Genomic DNA, 22,510 nt, shown 5'->3' on the forward strand with positions numbered 1-22,510 from the left:
GCCCAGATTAAAGGGGGAGGAGACACAGGCTGCCTTGTGGTGGGAGGACCCATGTGTGCCTGGAGGGAGTGGGGGGGATGGATTGCTGGTACCATTTTGGAGACAAACACAGTTGACAGTGTTTTGTCTAGTAAATGCATTTCGGTGGTTTGGAGTTTTAAAAACCTTGTGTATTACAATTGACCCTTGAGCAACTCGGGGATTAAGGGTGCTGACACCTGAATAGTTGAAAAACCACCTATAACTTTTTTTTTCTGAAACGGTACTTGGCTCAAAAGTCTGGCTCTGTCACCCAGGCTGGAGTGCAGTGGCACAGTCTCGGCTCACTGCAACCTCCGCCTCTCGAGTTCAAGCGATTCTTCTGCCTCAGCCTCCCAAGTAGCTGGGATTACAGGTGCATGCCACCATGCCCAGCTAATTTGTGTATTTTTAGTAGGGACAGGGTTTCACCATGTTGGCCAGGCTGGTCTTGAACTCCTGACCTCAGGTGATCCACCCGCCTTGGCCTCCCAAAGTGCTGGGATTACAGGTGTGAGCCACTGTGCCCAGCCCTATGTATAACTTTTGACTCCCCCAAAACTTACCTGCTAATACCCAACCATTGACCTGAAGCCTTATGGAGAACATAGTCAATTCACGCATATTTTGTATGTGATATGTATTATATACTGCATTCTTACAATAAAGTAAGCTAGATAAAAGAAAACATTACTAAGAAAATCATAAGGAAGAGAAAATATATTTACTATTCATTAAGTGGAAATGGACCATCATAAAGGTCTTTATCCTCATTGTCTTCACATTGAGTCAGCTGAGGAGGAGCAGGAAGAGGAGGGGTTGGTCTTGCTGTCTTGAGGGTGGGAAAGGCAGAAGAGATCGACTTAGAAGTGGGCCCATGCCATTCAAACCCATGTTCAAGGGTCAACGGTCTATGGAAACTCTCTACACTTTCTGCTTAGTTTTTCCTGTAAACTAAAAATGCTCTAAAAAACTGTTATTAATTTAAACATTATGTCTTAGTTTTAAACATTATGAACAAATTTATCCTGTACAGAAATATATAAAATAGAAAGTGAAGTCAGAGGATTTTGCTAGCTCTTCAGTCCCCCATTCTTCAATTTATATAACCAATATTTAGAGTCCAAAGTGCATGTTTAACATATTTCTCATAAGTACTTTCTGTGGACATGCAGGTACACAAGTAGATAATTTCTAAAAATGAAAACGTATCACAGTTTACCTAACAAGCCACAACATACATTCCCAGTTCACTTAGGTCCTCCTTATTCTTTTTCATGGCTGATTGCCAGCCTCTGGGAAACTGAGTCAGGCTGCCAAGTGATGACTGTTAACTTGTAAACAATTAGGGTATAATACAAGTATGCCCCGTGCAATACTTGGGGCATGTGTATACTAAAAATTTATTAGTTCTTTATCTGAACATCAAATTGAACTGGCATCCTGTATTTGTATTTGCTGAGTGTTGCAATCCTCACCTCACTCCTCCTTTGAGCTTAAGCCAGGCTGGTTGGGTTTCCGAGTCTTGCAACCAAAGGGACCTCAATAGAAGCAGGCAGTTGTGCAATAGGGGCTTAGACAGGTGACTCAACTTTAATTGTGACACAGACAAGATTAAAATCTAATTGTTTTGATTATAAAAGTTCATGTGCGACGGGGCGTGGTGGCTCCTGCCTATAATCCCAGCACTTTGGAAGGCTGACGTGGGTGGATCATTTGAGCCCAGGAGTTCAAGACCAGCCTGGGCCACAGGGTGAAACTTGGTCTCTACAAAAAAATACAAAAATTAACTGGGTGTGGTGGCGTGTGCCTGGAGTCCTAGCTACTTGGGAGGCTGAGGCAGGAGGATCCCCTGAGACCTGGAGGTCGGGGCTGCAGTGAGCCAGGACTGTGCCACTCTACTCCAGCCAGGGCAACAGCGTGAAATACTGTTCCAAAAAAAAAAGTTCATGTTCACTCTAAAAAACTCGAAGAACACAAAATTCATGAAACTAGGAATCTTAGGGTACATACAGTTTTTTTTACTCTGTATTCTACTTAATGTATTTTGAACATTTTTTACAGTGTCACATAATCTTCAAAAACATGTTGAAAATATTTTTTCTGATTATACAGGTATTATATACTCATCATAAACAACTGAGAATGAAAAAAATCATAAGGAAAAATATTTTAAAAACCCATAATCTACCTCTTAGAGGTAACTCCTGTAAACACTTTGTTATTTTCTTCCAGCCCTTTTCCTGTATAAGTGTGTGTATGCGTTATTTATTCAACATCATTTTGTGAATTTCATGCCATTAAATAGTCTTTAAAAACCATTTTTAATGGTTGTATTTTTCACTTCAGGCATTTAGGTTGTTTAAATACTTTTGTACTTTTATAAATAATGTTATGAGGCTAGACATGGTGGCTCATGCCTGTAATCCCAGCACTTTGGGAGGCCAAGGCAGGTGGATCACCTGAAGTCAGGAGTTCAAGACCAGCCTGGCCAACATGGTGAAACCCCATCTCTACTAAAAATGCAAAATTAGCCAGGCATGGTAATGCACACCTGCAGTCCCAGCTACCTTGGGAGGCTGAGGCAGGAAAGTCACTTGAACCCGGGAGGCAAAGGTTGCAGTGAGACGAGATTATGCCATTGCACTCCAACGTGGGTGACAGAGTGAGACTCTTGTCTCAAAAAACAAAACAAAACAACACATAAATAAATAATGTTATGATGTACCTCGTTGGGCATAGATACCCGTGTATACTGCTGATATTTCTTTAGGTTAAACTCTTAGCAATGGAATAATTTAGTCCAAGAATAAAAATATATTTAAGGCTCTCAATGGATACTGCCAAATTGTTTTTCGGAAAGGTTATCTCTGTACCAGCTTTAGAGAGAGAGAGAGAGATCTTTTTTTAAACAATTTTTAACTTTATAAAATTGTGAAAGTTTGTATGATTTTGAATTCTATTCTTTTCCTCTAAACTTCAAACATTAGCATTTTCTCATAGCTTAATGTTTCTTTGTTAACACAATTTTACGTGACGGCCGCGTGGTATTGTGAGCTGTTCTTTTTTCTTTCTTTCTTTCTTTTTATTTTTTTTGAGACACAGTCTTCTCTGTCGCCCAGGCTGGAGCGCAGTGACGCGATCTTTGCTCACTGCAACCTTTATCTCCCAGGTTCAAGCAATTCTAATGCCTCAGCCTCCCAAGTAGCTGGGACTACAGGTGCTTGCCACCACGCCTGGCTATTTTTTGTATTTTTAGTAGAGACAGGGTTTCACCGTGTTGGGCAGGCTGGTCTCAAGCTCATGACCTCAGGTGATCCGCCCACCTTGGCCTCCCGAAGGAGTTTACGGGCGCAAGCCACTGTGCCCGGCCCTGTTCACTTTCTACTTCGTCCCTTGCTTTTCCTCTGGAGTCAATGTTAGGCTCAGCCCCTCCACCCTTATGTATTGTCTTCTTGATATAATTTAACTTCTTGATTTAAAAACTGATGAAAATTTTCCTCTGAAATTTTGAGAAAATATTTTCAAACACCAGTTGCAGAAAAATAAATCTAGTGGGAACAATTTCTAAGTGACATATGCAGTTTTCCTGGAAGGTGGCATAAATGGAACACTTTTAAAATATTTGAGCGCTTTTCCAAAAGCTGGTAGATTCGGTGGGCTGAGGAACTGGCTTATATTAATAGATTTGATTTGTTCAGCCTTCACAGTGCTGTAAAGACTTTAAGCCAAAAGTGAAGAATCAGGAGACTTGCACGTAATAAACTTGCATTCCTGGTTTCTCTTGAAAAATCAGTGGGTTTGGAGCCCTGGTGCCCATCCCCATGTAGTGGGAGCCAGCTGGTACCGCTCTGCATGGGTGGCCAGGCCTCCCGGCTTCACGCCATTCCCGCTAGGCGTTGTTACTATTATGTTCATCAGTATTAACATTCACACCTAGCCCGCTTCACTCATTTATATGTCCTGCCTGGTCCGTAGACATTTCAGTTCCTGGTGCCGGCACTGCCTTCTTGGCAGTAACCCTGCTGTCCGCCCCCAGCCCAGGTTAGGGGACTTGCCTAGGTGCACTCAGCCCGTGAACAGCCCACTCATGGCTCACACCAAGGGAGTCCACTCTCAAAGCCCACCCTGCTTCTTCCACTGGAATCGCGTGAGCATTGGTGAAAGGCCATGGGCTGTAGAATGCCATTGCTTCAGCATTAAAAGAGTTAATTCTTATGGCCTCTCTGACTCACACTGAAAAACCTTGGCTCTGCTATTCAAGCAGATTGCATTGACATCTTGAGTGTGTGTGTGTATGTGTGTGTCTCCCTTTTCATTTCAACTTTTGTAAGGAAATTGTGTTACTTCTCTGCCAGATTTTGGTTTCCACAGATAATGAAGTCAGTTTAGCAGGGCCAGTGCACCTCCTCCACCACTTCGGAGGGTGATCTACACAGAAGAAAAGATGCCTGAGGTTCTTGTTTGTTTGTTTGTTTGAGACAGGATCTTGCTCTGTCACCCAGGCTGGAGTGCAGTGGCGCAATCATGGCTCACTGTAGCCTCCACCTCCCAGGCTCAAGCGATCCTCCCACCTTAGCCTCCTGAGTAGCTGGGACCACGGGTGTGAGCCACCACACCTGGCTATTTTTAAATTTCTGTTTTTAATTAAATTTTTATTTTTGTGGAGATGAAGTCTCCCCGTGTTGTTGCCTAGGCTGGATGAGGTTCTTAAGATCAAAAGCTAGCAAAGACTTAAAAACCAACAACAAACCTCAGTCAACCAAAAAAAGCAATGATTGTCATGGTCCTCGTTTCAAATACTGAGAGTCTTTCTCCTAGTGGCGAGAGAGCGGGAGCACAGAGGGATGTGTGTGTGTGAGGTGTGCCTTCCCACTATTATTAAAGTTGCTCCTCACGGCTCACTGTGAACCAAGGGGAATTTCACAGGTATCCGTTTCCCTCTTTGTCCCTGCGAACACCTCTGTTTAATGCAGAGTAGGTATTGGCCCCATTTCACAGAACAGGAAACTGAGGGGCTTTACGGGCTGTTTAATTGAGTCTGGCAGTGAAGGCCTCTGCATCCTCTTCCTGGTTATGCCACTACATTCTTCTTTCACCAGGAACTAGGCCGTCTTCTGGGATTTGGGTTTTCCCCCCTTTACCTGCCCTGTGAAGCGGTTGGACCGGATATTTAATATTTTTTTCTAACATTTTAAAGGCATGAACTCAGTTTTCTAACTCTAAGGAGAACTTTTTAAGGGTAATAGGGTTGCTGTATTATTTATCCCAGCACCTAGAGTATATTGAAGAATAAATGAAAATCTGACTAACATCAGAAGTGAAAACAAAAACAAAACACACAAAAACAAAATGTTGATAGAGTTGTCTAGTAAAATTTTTAAATGAGTTTATGAAAAAAAAAATGAACAAAGTTAAAGGGCAAATGTTAAACTGGAAAAATATTATTTAGAATATATTACTACAAAAGGTTAGTGGAAACTACTCAAAAAATGAATAAGAAAAGGCTGAATACCTCAGTTGAAAAGTGGGCCAAGGTCGTGAACTGGAGAAAAATTCCTTTACAAAGAAAAGTACAAGTGAACAATAAATGTTAAAATGATGTTTAAACTTGTGATAAGCATAATGAATACAAGAATGAAATATTTTCTATCTAATACATTGAAAGAAATTTGAAAGAGTAATAATGGTTGAGGAAAAGGCCATCTCATACACCACTATGGACAGGTAGGTTGGTACAATCTAAGTTTGGCACAGGTAGCAAAAGTAGGGTGTATCTACTTTTATTTTATTTATTTATTTATATATTTTTAGAGACAGAGTCTTGCTGTGTCACCCAGGCTGGAGTGCAGTGGCACAATCATGGCTCACTGTACCCTTGACCTCCTGGGCTCAAGGGATCCTCCTGCATCAGCTTCCTGAGTAGCTGGGACCACAGGCAAAAGCCACTGTACCTGGTTGATTTTTTTTTTCTTTTGTAGAGCCAGGGGTCTTGCTATGTTGCCCAGGCTGGTCTTGAACTCCTGGCCTCAAGTGATCCTCCCACCTTGGCCTCCCAAAGTGCTGGGATTACAGGTGTGAGCCACCATCCTCAGCTCTACTTTTTAAAAACTAAGTCTTAGGATATAGTTATGCAGGGATACAAAGATGTAAGTATAAGGATATTCACTGAATTGTTGTAATAGTGAACAATAGGTAACCAAAATGGCCATCGTTAGGGTGTCGAATAATTCCATAACATGATGTATGATCATCCGTCATTTTAGATGATATTGATCTATATTCATAGAAATGGAAACATTTTAGATGATTCTTTTTTTTATTTTTTGAGACAGAGTCTTGCTCTGTCACTCAGGCTGGAGTACAGTGGTGTAATGTCAGCTCACTGTCATCTCTGACTCCTAGGTTCAAGCGATTCTCCTGCCTCAGTCCCCCACATAGCTGGGATCATAGGCACTTGCCACCTCACCTGGGTCATTTTTGTATTTTTAGTAGACAGTGTTTTGCCATGTTGGCCAGGCTGGTCTTGAATTCCTGACCTCAAGTGATCTGCCCGCCTCAACCTCCCAAAGTGCTGGGATTACAGCTGTGAGTCACTGTGCCCAGCCAATTTTAGATGATATTGATCTATATTTATAGAAATGGAAAGATTTCCAGGACATATAAAGTTGAGGAAAAGCAAAATTTAGATAGAGTATGATGAATTTTCAGAGTAAAAGTTATGTTAAAATAGATTGTCCTGCAAACTCAGAAGCAGATCACATGGAGGGGGTCACACTGCAGTGTGATTGACATGAAGACCAGTGTTACTTGGGAAGAAGCCTGGAAGAGGAAAGAAAGAGTCAGGAACAGCTCTTACTCAGGGCTGCTGGACTTTCAGGGGTGTGGCTGTAAAATTCTCTGAGGGTGAGTGGGAATGCTTGGACCCTGCACAGCATCCTTTATACAGGGACGTGATGTTGGAGAGCTACAGGAACCTGGTCTCCATGGCAGGAAATTCTCTTCCTAACCCAAATATTATCTTCATGATGGAGCAAGGGAAAGACCCCTGGACAGTGGAGAGTCAAGTGAAAATCGCAGGAAAGCCGAGAGTGGGAACATATCAAAGGTGTGATGAGAGTGGTGCTGCAGCTCAAACAGAAACACATGCAGCGATCTTATCATGGTGGACAGCTTTCGTCTGGTAGGGTGTCATGATATATATGTCATATTTGCATATATATAGGCTTTTACCTATGGTTCCTGGCTCCTAACTCCCAAGCCCTTGTTATAATCTTGGGGCACTTTAGGCCTCAGAAAACAGAATTGATGTCTGAACTTCTGTCCTCCTTTTACCAGCCCAAGGCAGGACTCTAATCTGATAGCGGGTCCTTCCAGAGAGAGTCCTGCCCCACCCTCTAGAGGAAGGAATGCTACACAGAGCGGCCAAGAAGAACCTGAACACACAGGCCTTGCTGGGTTTTGATCATGCACTTTTTGTCCAATCACGTTTCTACAAAATTGTTAAGAATGCCTCTGTAGGCCGGACACAGTGTCTCACGCCTGTAATCCCAACACTTTGGGAGGCCGAGGTGGGTGGATCACCTGAAGTCAGGGGTTCGAGGCCAGCCTGACCAACATGGTGAAACCCCTTGTCTACTAAAATTACAAAAATTAGCCGGGTGTGGTGGTGCATCCCTGTAATCCCAGCTACTCGGGAGGCTGAGGCAAGAGAATCGCTTGCCAGTTGCAGTGAGCCGAGATCATGCGACTGCACTCTAGCCTGGGCGACAGAGTCAGACTCTGTCAAAAAGAGAGAGAGAGAGAGAGAGAAAGGAAGGAAGGGAAGGAGAATGCCTATGTAATGAAGCCTCTATCAAAGAAAAGAAAGAAAGAAAAGAAAAGAAAGAAAGAGAAGAAAGAAAAGAAAATGTAATGAAGCCTCCATAAAAACTCAAAAGAAATGTGTTCAGGGCACTTCCGAAGAGCTGAGGTTTCTGGAGAGTGGCGCCCAGGGAGTGCGTGGCAGCTCTGTGCCCCGTCTGCTTACCTTGCCCTAAGCATCGCTTCATCTGTATCCTTTGCAATATCCTTTATGAGAAGCTGGTCACTGTAAGTAAGTGTTTCCTTGGGTTCTGTGAGCTGCTGAAGAAGATTAATCGAACCCAAAGAGGGGTCGATGGGAACCCCAACCTGAAACCCGTCGATCAGAAGTTCTAGAGGCCGGGACTTGGGACTGGTGTCCATGGAGGAGCAGTCTTGGGTACTGAGCCCTCAACCTGTGGGATCTGACAGCGTCTCCAGGGAGAGAGTGTCAGAATTGAATTGGAGGACACCTAGCTGGTATCTGCTGCTGGTGGTGGTAGAACCCCCCACAGATTTGGTCATAGAAGTCCTCTTCGGTGTTGATGGTTGTGCTGTGAGAGCAGAGGAAAAACATGGTTCAAGAGAGTTATCCCCTACACATCTGGCTTCTGGGAACTCTCTGCTTCCTTCTCTCGGAGGGACATCTTTCCTATATGTGCAATCAAGAAATTATCCCCCAAAGGGAAAAGTAATATGAGAGAAATATTCCACACAGTGTCACTGGAGTGTGGCAAAGCCTTCAGTGTGCAGTCAGCACTTACCGTCAGGTGATCCATACTGGAGAGAAGCCTTCCAAATAAAATGAGTGTGGCAAGGTCTTCATGCACAATTCACTTCTCCCACAACATCCAATAATTCATTCTTGGGAGAATCCTTACAAATGCAATGACTATGGCAAACCTTTCATCATGAGTTCAAGCATTAATTGACATCACAGAGTCCATACTAAAGAAAAATCATATAATTGTATGTAGCAGAGGCTTTATCCAGATTTCACACTCACTAGACATCAAAATAAGCATTTTTGATGAAACAGCAGAAATGTAATGTGCCTGCTGAGGCTGTCGCCCAAAGATCAAAACTGTAGAACATCAGAGGAGCCAGATGAGGAATGTGACTCAGTCTTTAGTTCTCCAAGGTTAACTTTCAACATTTCACACTGCAGAACAATTACAAGTCAAAATATGTTAAAACTCATGACATGATATCTGTCAAAGGTACCAGGATGTTGGGCAGTGGCCAGTTACCTTCAGGTTATAAAATATTTTATTCAATTATTTGAAGTTTCTTGAAAAGACTACTTTACTGCTTATAACTTTCAGCTTGAACTTTGAAATAAAAGGGATTTCCGGAAATCCAGAATATACAAGCAACTCAAACAACTTAACAGCAAAGAAAACCCAAATAAAATGTTTTAAATTGGGCAAGGAATCTGAATAGACATTTCTAAAAAGACATACAAATGGCCAACAAGTTTATGGAAAAATGCTCAACATCACTGTCATCAGGGAAATGCAAATTAGAAACCACAGGAAGATATCATCTCTCTCCAGTTAGAATGACTATCATTAAAAATACAAAAAATAACAAATGCTGGCAACGATGAAGAGAAAAGGGAATTCTTGTACTGTTGGTAAATGAAACACTGTGCACATTAGTATAGCCATTCTGGAAGACAGTATGGAGGTTTCTCAAAACAGCTAAAAATCGAACTGCCATACAATCCAGCACTTCTACTACTGGGTATTTATGCAAAGGAGAGTGAATCAGTATATCAAAGGGATCCCTGCACTCACTGATTTATTGCTGCACTATCCACAACAGCCAAGGTATGAAATCAACCCAAGTGTCCATCAACAAATGAACGGAGGCCGGTGCGGTGGCTCACACCTGTAATCCCGGCACTTTGGGAGGTCAAGGAGGGTGGATCATCTGAGGTCAGGAGTGTGAGACCAGCCTGGCCAACATGGTAGAACCCCATCTCTACTAAAGTAAATTACAAGAGTTAGCCGGGTGTGGTGGCACATGCCTGTAATCCCAGCTACTTGGGAGGCTGAGGCAGGAGAATCGCATGAACCCAGGAGATGGAGGTTGCAGTGAGCTGAGACTGCGCCACTGCACTCCAGCCTGGTAGGCAGAGTGAGACCCTGTCTCAAAAAAACAAAACAAAACAAAACAAAACGAATTCATGGGTAAAGAAAATGTGGTAATATATACACATTAGAATAGATTCAGCCATAAAAAAAGAACGAAATCCTGTCGTTCATGGCAACACGGATGAGCCCGGAGGACATTGCATTAAGTGAAATAATCCAGACATGGAAAGATAAATACTACATGTTCTCACTTATGTGCAAGAGCTAAAAAGAAAAGAGCTCATAGAATTAGAATAGAATTGTAGTTATTAGAAGCTGGGAAGGGTTGGGGGAGGGAAGGATAGGGAGAGGTTGGTTAACAGTTACAAAGTTACAGCTAGATGGGAGGAAAATATTCTAGTGTTCTGTAGCACTGTAGGATGAATAAGGCTAACAATAATTTAGTGTATATTTTCGAAAAGCTAGAAGAGAGGATTTTGGATGTTCACAACACCAAGAAATGATAAATGTTCAAGGTGATGAATATGCTAATTATCTTGATTTGATCATTACACATTGCTTACATGTAGGTGCGTATCACTCTGTATCCCATAAGATGCATAATTATTGTGTATCAACTAAAAATAAAAGGAAAAAAAAGAATGAATAATCCCATTTTAAAAGCTGTATAAAAATAATTGGGAAGGACATACACCAATTTATTAGCAGTGACTATGGCTGGGTGGTGAAATATGATTGGTTTTTATTTCCTTTTTGTTTTTTGAATTTCTTTTTTATGAAATACATATGTTGCTTTTAAAATGGGAAAAGTAATAACGATATTAACATTTTTGGAATATATTAGTTCTTCCCAGTAGTCTGGATATACATTTTAAACACTTTTAAAGAAATAAAGGAAGAGATGTGGTTTTGATAATACTGGATCTTATCACTTAGAATACTTAGAATTTCTATTTACTGCAATTGTGGGTTGGTAATTAGAACTCTCTAACAAGCCTTTGGTTTTTGTGGGGATAGTGTGGGACTTGCAGTAGACTTTTCTACTTGGGACTTCTGTAATTGGCTTCCTATTCTTAGAGGATTTAGAGGCTGAGGAAATATTACTATGATGAATCCTAGTGGACCAGGCTGGACTCTATGAAAGTAAGGGAAAGAATCCCTGACTCTTTACCTCCAAAGCCCTGGGGTCCATCTCCTAAGAATAAGAACATAATGAGGACGCCATGGTCATACCTAGAAAATTAATTTGAATCAATGATAATATCTTGCATATAGTGTGAATTTAAAAATTTTCAATTGTTCCTAAAATATCTTTTTTTGGGGGGTAGGGAGTACAGGGTCTCGCTGTGTCACCCAGACTGCAGTGCACTGGGGCAATCTTGGAGCTTTACTACCAGCCTCAAACTCCTGGGTTCAAGCTGTTCTTCTGCCTCAGTCTTTTGAGCTGCCAGAACTACAGGCTTGTGCCATAATGCTCAGCTGATTTAAAAATAATTTTTTTTTTTTTTTGTAAAGAAGGAGTCTTGCTCTGTTGCCCAAGATGGTCTCAAAATCTTGGCCTCAAGCCATCCTCCTGCTTCAGCTTCCCAAAGGGCTAGGATTACAGAAAAAAGAGCCACCACACCTGGCCAAATATATTTTAAAGCTGTTTTCCCCCTAATCTGGGGTCCAGCCAGGGTTCATATACTGCATTTGGTTGTTTTATCTCTTTCCTCTCAATCTAGATTCTGGAAGAATCTCCCTGTGTTTTTCTGGTTTGCTTCTCATGACATTGACTTATTTGAAGCATTCAGGCCAGCTTGTCTTGCAAAATGTTTCACATTCTACATTTGCCTGATTGTTTTCTTACAATTAAATTCAGACTAAGCATTTGTGGACAGAATGCTGTCTAGGTGATGTACTACTTCTTATTCCATCACTTCAGGAGGCTCTCCTACCAGGTTGTCCCCCTCCTGGGGATGCTTGCTATTTTTTAATGAATAGGAAACTCTCATAAAAGTCAAGGCTATTGAACATTCCTAGTATTTTTATACCCTTCATGAGCACAAAGAAAATGCTTTTTTAAAGGAAATAGTAAGAAAAAGAAAACAGTAAGCGTTTCATGATCTACTGAGGCTTTAACGTCTTTTCTTTTTGGACTCAGAAGGGAGGAAAAATAATCCTTCCTTTTTTGTAGAGAAAACATAAATATGTGTTAAGCTGCCAATCTTCGTCCTTGAATTTATGCAAGCAGGTTGGGACTTAGATGTAGTATTCTATTAGTTGCTACTGGTGTTGGATTCATATCCAGAATTAATTTGAATCAATGATAATATCTTGCATATGGTGTGAATTTAAAATTTTTCAATTGTTCTTAAAATATCTTTTTTTGGGGGGTAGGGGGTACAGGGTCTCGCTGTGTCACCCAGACATAGTAAATATGTAAGGCAACTTTTTTGTGTGTGTGGTGCCATTGTAAGACCAAAACCATAACATGCCAACATACCAGCTGCTGTTTTCACTCTTGAGTATTGTAATAAGTTTTTAAAATCCAAGGTTGTGTTCTTTCCTGAGATCTGGGGGTATTTTAATAATTGAAGCTAACTGGTTTTAGAAACACAGTCTTTCTTTTTTTTTTTTTTTGAGACGGAGTCTTGCTCTGTCACCCAGGCTGGAGTGCAGTGGTGTGATTTTGGCTCACTGCAGCCTCCGCTTGCTGAGTTCAAGTGATTCTCCTGCCTCAGCCTCCCAAGTAGCTGAGACTACAGGCACCTGCCACCACGCCTGCTAATTTTTGTATTTTTAAGTTTTATTTTATATATATATATATATATATATATATATTTTTTTTTTTTTTTGGTGACAAAGTCTCATACTGTCATCTGGGTTTGAAGTGCCATGGTGCGATATTGGCTCACTGCAACCTCCACCTCCCGGTTTCAAGCGATTCTCCTGCCTTAGCCTCCCGAGTAGCTGGGACTACAGGTGCCTGCCACTATGCCGCCACCACGCCTGGCTAATTTTTTGTGTTTTTAGTACAGACAGGATTTCATCATATTGGCCAGGCTGGTCTCGAACTCCTGACCTCGTAATCTGCCCACCTTGGCCTCCCAAAGTGCTAGGATTACAGGCGTGAACCACCGCACCTGACCAGAAACACAGTCTTTTGAATGCCTCCTTTGTTTTGTTTTGTTTCAAAACCCCCAGTTGAACTAACAGAAAATGCAGAATATTTTCTTCTGGGTGTCATGAATCTTCTAGCCCTTTTCTCCTCTTAGTGGTTCCCAAGGACCAGGGCTTTTTGGGGTCCTGCTAAGGTGTAGCATTTAACTTGTTTGACTTGTGAATCTTTGTGAAGAAACAATGCAGTAATGTGGAGATGCTGACTCTCTTTTTCAGGGCATCTTTTATGACCAAAACTGTGCCTTGTGGAAATGAACTGCACAAGTTCCTCATCTGGGACACCGCTGGTCAGGAGCGGGTGAGTATATGCTGTGTTTTGGGCTTTCCAGTGGAAATAAGATCAGCTTCTGAAGGTTTGTTTGCATCAGACAAGACTCTTGGTTGCAGGTGACAGAAACCTAGCTTGAAATGATGTTAAGCAAAAATGAAATGTACTCATGAGCTATGTGAAAAGTCTAAGGGGGTACCTAGGGTGAGGCGGGACTGAGTTCAGGTCCCCCAAATGTGTATGATAGGAGCCTATCTCTCTTTATTTCTGTTTCTTTCCATTTAGTGCAATTGTGGTTGCACTCTTGGTTTGATTCATTTTTAGGCAGACTCACCCTCCCTTCTTGCCTCAAGGGTGGTAAGGATGGCCCCAACAGCATCCCTACACCTACCTTCAGCCTTTTTAGCAACCACCGGGTGAGCATGCACCTCTTCTGCAAGTGGGAACATACATCTCAGTGTCTCTGCGTTCTCATTGGCCTGCCTCGGGCCCCATGCCCACTCCTCAACGTCAGGTGGTACAGTGTTCTGGGGGGTTTGGTGCCCCTACTGGTGGGACCTGGCAGTACACTGACCCCCAGAGGCAAGGGCTGGTGTCAGCCCCACCTGAACCAGGTTGTCTGGAAGTCAGGTAGGCTTAGAGCCCCAAGGAAAACCTGGGGTCTCTTACTGGAAAAATGGGTCAATGGATGCTGGGTTATCAAAACAGTAGATGGCTTCTCTTCTAATTCTCTTTCTTTGCTGAAAATGCTTACGGAGAAGACTATATATTTTAGAAGGTCATGCCTTTAGATTCAAAAAAGGGAATCGATGAATACTAACACAGTGTCTATTACAGGATACTTCATAATAACTGGAGCGTATATTATAAAAGTTGCTGAGTCTTGCTGTGTCTCCCAGGCTGGAGTGCAGTGGCACAATTATGGCTCACTGCACCCTTGACCTCCTGGGCTCAAGGGACCCTCCTGCCTCAGCTTCCTGAGTAGCTGGGACTACAGGCACAAGCCACTGCACCTGGCTGATTTTTTTTTCTTTTGTAAAGCCGGGGGTCTCACTATATTGCCCAAGCTCGTCTTGAACTCCTGGCATCAAGTGATCCTCCCACCTTGGCCTCCGAAAGTGCTGGGATTGCAGGTGTCAGTCATAATATAAAAGTTGAGGCCAGACGCGGTGGCTTACGCCTGTAATACCAGCACTTTGGGAGGCTGAGGCGGGTGGATCATGAGGTCAGGAGATTGAGACCATCTTGGCTAACACAGTGAAACCCCGTCTCTACTAAAATTAAAAAAAAAATTGGCCAGACGTGGTGGTGGGTGCCTGTAGTCCCAGCTACTTGGGAGGCTGAGGCAGGAGAATGGCATGAACCCGGGCGGCGGAGCTTGCAGTGAGCTGAGATCACGCCACTGCACTCCAGCCTGGGTGACGAGCAAGACTCTGTCTCAAAAATAAATAAATAAATAAATAAATAAATAAATAAATAAATAAGTTGAAGCGGATAGCCAAGTAGAGATGACCAATACCTTGTCTTAGCCAAGAGCTGTTAGCCTGATTGCAGTTATCAGAGTTGATGACTATGGAGTAAAATTGTAGAATTTTCCCTTGTTTGATCGAAACTCAAATGTCACCTTCTCTACCTCCCTGTTTAAAATGTCACCACCTCCTTTTCTTGCCCTACTCCACTCACTTCCTGCTTCACTTTTCTCCACAGTTCTTATCATCTTCCAATATATTATTTAATTCACTTTATTTTGAGACAGGATCTTGCTCTGTCACCCAGGCTGGAGTGCAGTGGTGCAATCACAGCTCACTGCAGCCTCAAACTTCTGAGCTCAAGCGATCCTCTCACCTCAGCCTCCTGAGTAGCAGGGACCATAGGTGCTCACCACCACTCTGGGCTAAGTTTTAAAGTTGCTTTGTAGAGACAAGGTCTTGCTATGTTGCCCAGGCTGGTCTTGAACTCCTGGGCTCAAGTAGTCCTCCTGCTTTGGCCTTCCAAAGTGCTGGAGTTACAGGTGTGAGCTACCGTTCGGAGCCTTAATTCAATTATTGATCTGTTTATTGTCTTTCTAAAAGGAGGAATCCAGGATTCAGGATAATCTATAATTTTCTTTATCGTCTCCTAACTAATCAAGTGTTAGTTTATGTAATTTTCATTTTATCTAAATTCTCTTTCAAAACAAAAGTTCCTGTATTTGTAGATTAAAGCATTTTAAAAACACTGCTGAAAGAAATCATAGGCGTAGACACAAATAAATGGAAACACATCCCATGCTCATGGATGGGTAGAATCAATATTATGAAAATGACCATACTCCCAAAAGCAATCTACAAATTCAATGCAATTCCCATCAAAATACCACCATCATTCATGCCGGGTGCGGTGGCTCGTGCCTGTAATCGCAGGAGTTCAAGACCAGCCTGGCCAATATGGTCAAACCCTGTCTTTACTAAAAATACAAAAATTAGTCGAGCATGGTGGCACGCACCTGTAGTCCCAACTACTTGAGAGACTGAGGCAGAAGAATCACTTGAACCCGGGAGGCGAAGGTTGCAGTGAGCTGAGATCATGCCACTGCACTCCAGCCTGGGTGACAGAGAGAGACTCTGTCTCAAAAAAACAAAAAACGAAAAGCAACCACCATCATTCTTCACAGAACCAGAAAAAAAAATCCTAAAATTCATATGGAACCAAAAAAGAGCCCACATATCCAAAGCAAGACTAAGCAAAAAGGACGTATCTGGAGGCATCACATTACCCGATCTCAAACTATACTACAAGGGCATAGTCATTAAAACAGCATGGTACTGGTATAAAAATAGGCATATAGACCAATGGAACAGAATAGAGAACCCAGAAATAAGCCAAATACTTACAGTCAACTGATCTTTGACAGAACAAACAAAAACATAAAGTGAGAAATGGACATCCTATTCAATAGGTGGTGCTGGGATAATTGGCAAGCCACAAGTAGGAGAATGAAACTGGATTCTCGTCTCTTACCCTATGCAAAAATCAACTCAACATGAATCAAAGACTTAAATCTAAGACCTGAAGCCATAAAATTCTAGAAGATAACATTGGAGAAGCCCTTCAAGACATTGACTTAGGCAAAGGCTTCATGACCAGAAACCCAAAAGCAAATGCAACAAAGCAAAAGATAAATAAATAGGACTTAATTAAACTAAAAAGCTTCTGCACAGCAAAAGAAATAATCTGCAAAGTAGACAGACAAGGGAGGAAATCTTCACAATCCATACATCTGACAAAGGACTAATATCCAGAATCTACATGGAACTCAACAAAATCAGCAAGAACAAAACAAACAATCCCATGAAAATGTGGGATAAGGACATGAATAGACACTTCTCAAAAGAATTTATACAAATGGCCAACGAACAGGAAAAAATGCTCAGCATCACTGATTATCAGGGAAATGAACATCAAAACCACGGTACGATACGACCTTACTCTTGCAAGAATGACCATAATCAAAAAATCAAAATATAAAAATATTGGCACGGATGTGGTGAAAAGGGAACAGTTTTACACTCTTGATGGGATTGTAAACTAGCATAACCACTATGGAAAACAGTATGGAGATTCCTTAAAGAACTAAAAGTAGATCTACCGTTTGATTCAGCAATCCCACTCCTGCGTATCTACCCAAAGGAAAAGAAGTCCTTACACAGAAAAGATACTTGCAGACGCATGTTTATTGCAGCACCATTTGCAATTGTAAAAATGTGGAACCAGCCCAAGTGCCCATCGATCAATGAGTGGATAAAGAAAATGTGGTATATATATACCATACAATACTACTGAATACTCCTCAGCCATAAAAAGGAACTAAATAATGACATTCGCAGCAACCTGGACGAGATTGGAGACCATTATTCCAAGTGAAGTAACTCAGGAATAGAAAACTAAACATCCTATGTTCTCACTCATAAGTGGGAGCTAAGCTATGAGGACGCAATGGCGTGAGAATGATACAATGGACTTTGGAGACTTGCAGGAAAGGGTGGGAGTGGGGGTGAGGGATAAGAACTACACATTGGGTACAGTGTATACTGCTTGGGTGATGGGTGCACCAAACTCTCAGAAATTACCACTAGAGAATTTACTCTTGTAAGCAAACACCACCTGTTCCCCAAAAACCTACTGAAATTTAAAAAGTAATGATAAAATAAAGCTGAAAGAAGCATGCTAAAATATAGCTAAAATATGCATCTAATCTTAATCTAAAATTGTAGATGTGGAATTGCTAGTTCAGAGCCTCTGATACATACTGTAAAATCCACCTGTTATTTGGACCCACAATGTTTCACTGTTATGTTCTTTCACTTTTACCCAAGTATTGTATTAAAATGAGAAAGAAAAAATAATCCTTTAAAAAATATATATTTGCTTTCTGATGACTTCAAACTTTCTTCATATTTTTTTAGCCATTTCATTTCCGATCTGAATAATTGAATGATTATAGCTTTACCCACTTTTTTCTTGGGTAATTTGTAAGAATCTCTTACCATTAAATTATACATAATGTCTCCATTTGTTATTTATATTTTAATGTCTATTTTAGGTTTCTAACAGTCAAACTTGTTTTTTAGGGTCAAATCAATAATCTTGTCTTTTATAAATTCTGCTTTAGAATACATGCTTTAAAAGACCTTCAGAATGCTAAAGTAAATATTAATTAAAGTTATATTAAACATTTAAATGAAACATATTTTCTTAAAAAATACATTTTAAGCAGTTTTAAGAAATAAATTAGGATGAATATTCCGGCCTACAAATGCTAACCTCATTAGAATGTCTCCTATTTTTCTGCTAAATTGAGAACACAGACTTCTGTGCCCGGGAAGCAGCTGCCTGGGGCACCTCTTTAGCTCCGTCAGCTGTGCCTGCCTATGCCTCAAATGAGGTGACCATTCAGGGAAAAATGTCTGCTTAGAGACCTCACTTCTTGATATGCATGTGTTACTTGTAGTTGATCTGCTAGTTTTTTGTTGGTATTGTTATGTAAACTTAAGCAGAGAGAGTTTCTTGATTCCTTTTTACCTCTGGCTATGAAATAGTTGCTTTTGCAGCTGCCTTTAATGAGCACAATAAGTCAGTTTTGCGAAGTGCTGGCTTCACGTCAGCGATGCTTTCTGCTTCTCCTGCTGGCGGACGTTCCCTGATGACTTGCTGTGCTCCACGTACCGTTCTGAGTGCCTGTGTGTACCGATGCATTCAGCCCTCCTCGCAAAAGCACTTTGAGGTAGAAACTGTCGTTATCCCCATTTGCAGGTGAGGTCATTGAGACACAGAGACGTTAAGTAACTTGCACAATGTCACAGAGCTAATAAGGTGTAAAGCTGAAAATTGAATCCAGCAGTCTGGGTCCTGAGCTTTATAGTGTTACTTTGATTGAAAAACCACACACAAAAAAAACCATACGGTTGAAAGTAAAACTGCCCAAACTCCCACTACCCAGATATTTCCACTATGGATATTAGATGATCATTCTTCAGATATCTGTATGTGATTAATAATTTTATATCAGTGGGATTGTGATTCTTTATAACCTGCTGTTTTCATTTGATATTACAATGTCACAAAGGAGAGATTTCTGTGTCATCAAAACAGAATGTTTAACACTTACCTCTAATAGACCATTCAAGGAATAGTCTTTTGATGAAACTTGAACTCTGCGAAAATAACTATTGTAATTTGTAGTTTGTTCCATTTACCATCGCAAATAAAAATACCAGTGGGAAGTTTTCAGGTGACCATATTTCTAATTATTGTGATGGCTTTTCCTAAAATTTGACTTAGAGGTTGTAGACATCTGACTCCATTGACATATCCATAATTTTAAAGAAACCACTAGTATTATATGTGCAAGGCATGACTCCACAGTAGGGATATTCTTTCTTTATACTTCGAGGAAGACGGATTTAGTTTGGGATAACGATTTCAAAGCAAACGTTTTTAGAGTCTAGATTTGTGGAGAGTGCGTGAGTGATATCTGTATGGCTGTGTGGTCATCTGATCTCCCCAGCCCTCGACGGCCTGATTTCGTTATCCTCGGGCTGTCCTTGTCTGGTGTCCCCGGTGGAGTCTTGCGTCTCTCCAGTAATGGCAATTTTTCAATTGTTTTGGCAGCTTGTTGCTGGCTTTAATTGTGCTTGTAATGATGTTGCCTAATGTTTGCGCTAAAAATAAATTCCCTGCTGTTGCTTGTGCCTATTGCTATTTGTTCTGTCTCATTAATTATTGGAGTCCAGTGAATTTTATTACCCCTCTTTAGCATCGTAGAAATCTGTTACTGTTCTTTTAGTTTTCATAATTTTAAACAAACAATCACTTTGGGTTTATGATTTGACAATATAAAGACAGATTTCTTTTTTCTTTCTTTTCTTTCTTATTTTATTTTATTTTTTAAAGACAGGGTCACACTCTGTCACCCAGGCTGGAGTGCAGTGATGCAATCATATCTCACTGCAACCGGAAACTCCCAGGCCCAGAATATCCTCCTGCTCCAGCCTCCTGAGTAACTGAGACTACCAGTGTGTGCAACCATGCACAGCTAACTTTAAAAAAAAAAAAATGGGCCAGGCACGGTGGCTCACTCCTGTAATCCCAGCACTTTGGGAGGCTGAGGCGAGTGGATCACGAGGTCAGGAGTACGAGACCAGCCTGGCCAATGTGGTGAAACCCCATCTCTACTAAAATTACAAAAAGTATCAGAGCATGGTGGCACATATAGTCCCAGTTACTTGGGAGGCTGAGGCGGGAGAATCACTTGAACCCAGAAGGGAAAGGTTGCAGTGAGCTGAGATTGTACCACTGTACCCCAACCTGGGTGACAGAGCAAGACTCCGTCTCAAAAAAAAAAAAAAAACTGTAGAGATGAGGTCTTGCTATGTTGTGCAGGCTGGTCTTGAACTCCTGGCCTCGAGCAATCCATTTCACTTGGCTTCTCAAAATGTTGGGATTATAGGTGTGAGCCACCAAGCCTGGCCAAAGACATAGATTTCTGTGTCCTTAAAGGAAGAAAGCTCAACTCAGTGCTTTGCTTGTGTTCATGACTCAGTATTTTTTTGTTTGTGGAATGATTGCGCCAAGTTCTGCCTAACATACACAGCATTCTGGTTAATGCCCTACTTACTGCCCAGTAATAATTCTGTCTTATATTTGTGGTACAAATTTGTACTCTTGGAAAATTATTTTTTCTTCTCCTGAGCACAGGAATCTAAAAAGATCCTCCTCCTCTTTGTATAAGAGAGTATTCGTTCTATTTATTTTTATTTATTTATTTTAGAGACAGGGTCTCACTCTGTCACCCAGGCTGGAGTGCCGGGGCATGATCACAGCTCATTGCAGTCTCAAATTCCTGGTCTCAAGCGATTCTCCCATCTCAGCCTCCAGAGTAGCTGGGACTACAGGTGCGCCACTGTGCCCAGCCTATTCGTTCTTAATACCGTGTCTGAATGTTGCTTTTTTAATCCAGCTATGTGTCATGGGCATCCTATCTCATTCATTCAGTGGCGATATGGTAATTCCTAGGGTGCTTCTATTAACAAAAATGTTTTATGAAAAACTTAACCATTTTCCAATTGAATCCCATTTGTTGGAAGTTTAACATTTGTAAGATTTGTGCATGGTGTGTTGGTGCCACCAAGTGCTATTAAGAGGGGCAGAGTGCCATTGGGCTCCCTCTGTTGTACCATCAGTGTGGCCTTTGGGAAGTTTTTATCCTGTCCTCTTGGAATGGGTTATTGTACTGGTTTCTGCTTCACACCAAGCTGTGAACAGTACAGAGTAGCAGGTCAGCAGGCACCTTTGCGAGGATGTACACAGAAGCGATGCCTAGAGCGGTCCACCGCTGACAGAAGGGAATTTATCTGCTCAGCTCCCTGCGGGACCCCAGAGTCAACACATAGAGGGGCCTTTAGCGAGAGGAACTGAAAAGCAACATTGGCATAAATAGGGCATGGGTTCATGGAGGAGTGAAGAGCTGGGGATTATACTTTAATCTACCAGAGGCCCCTCCTGGGTTCTCTTGCTGTATATACCATGGAGGGCCAACTTCTTCCAACCTGAAACTTTCTTCAGCCGTCTCCCTTCAATTTTTTCCCACCATGCTGTACTTCTACACAATTCATGACGTTCCAACACAAATTTCCCATTAAAAAACCTGAAGCTGTACATCTAATGTTTGACTTTCCATGGCACTGAAGATACATTTATTCCTTCCTTTTGGCTCAGACGGCCCCTCCCCATGTTGGAAAATGGTTTCTAAAAAGAGCTCAGTGAAGCGGCAGTAGTGGAATTCTCTGTACTTTTTCCTTGGCAAGGAGTTCTTTCCCTCACCCCCTCCTTACCTGTTCTAGACCCACTCAAGCTTCCGTCTCTGAGCTTTCTGTCCTCATTCTCTGGTTGGCCTTGGAAGCAGCTGAGCCGACTTTCATGTTTTCTGGGTAACCCACCCTGGAGCTTTCACAGTTAGAAATCACTTTCACTGAAAATTGCTTTTGTCCACATTTGCTTCTCTGTTGACTATCAGTATGTGGAGTATTACCAGCCTCTTTTCTTTATTTAAAAACAGCTTTACTGAGATCTGATTCACGTACCATATAATTCATCCATCTAAAGTATGCAGCTTGGTGGGTCCTGGTGTATTCCGAATTGTTCAACCATCAGCACAATCCATTTCAGAGCATTTTTATCAGTCCAGAAGGAAACCCTTTATGCATTAGCAGTCACTCCCAGTTCCCCCTCTACATCCCCCAGCCCTGGGATACTTTCCGTCTCTAGATTTGCCTAATCCAGACATTTCATACAAATGGAATCATACCACCTGTGATTCTTTGTGACTGGATCTTTTCACTTAGGAAAAGATTATCAAGGTTCACGTTGTGGTGTGGGTCATAGAAGTATTTCCTTTTTATGGCTGAATAATATTCCATTGTATGGATAGACCACATTTTTGTTTATCCACTCATCAGTTGATGAATATCCACTTTCCCCCAACTTTTTGGTTATTATGAATAGCTGTGAACATTCACAAACAATTTTTTGTGTAGATTTCTTTTTTTTTGAGATGGAGTCTTGCTCTGTTGCCCAGCCTGGA

The 22,510-nt window shown here is 41.6% G+C and overlaps 1 protein-coding gene across 2 annotated transcripts in view; it reads left to right on the top strand.

Moving 5' to 3' along the window:
- The window catches only part of RAB31 (RAB31, member RAS oncogene family), a 151,515-nt gene that overhangs the window by 65,181 nt on the left and 63,824 nt on the right, over positions 1–22,510 (top strand). For both annotated transcript variants that reach the window (XM_005587186.5, XM_074022931.1), the window contains one exon: positions 13,338–13,419. In XM_005587186.5, the coding sequence (XP_005587243.1) occupies positions 13,338–13,419 (82 nt within the window). The remainder of the gene's footprint in view (positions 1–13,337; positions 13,420–22,510) is intronic.

The sequence above is a fragment of the Macaca fascicularis genome, chromosome 18 (assembly GCF_037993035.2).
Source record: "Macaca fascicularis isolate 582-1 chromosome 18, T2T-MFA8v1.1".
Lineage (NCBI taxonomy): Eukaryota > Metazoa > Chordata > Mammalia > Primates > Cercopithecidae > Macaca > Macaca fascicularis.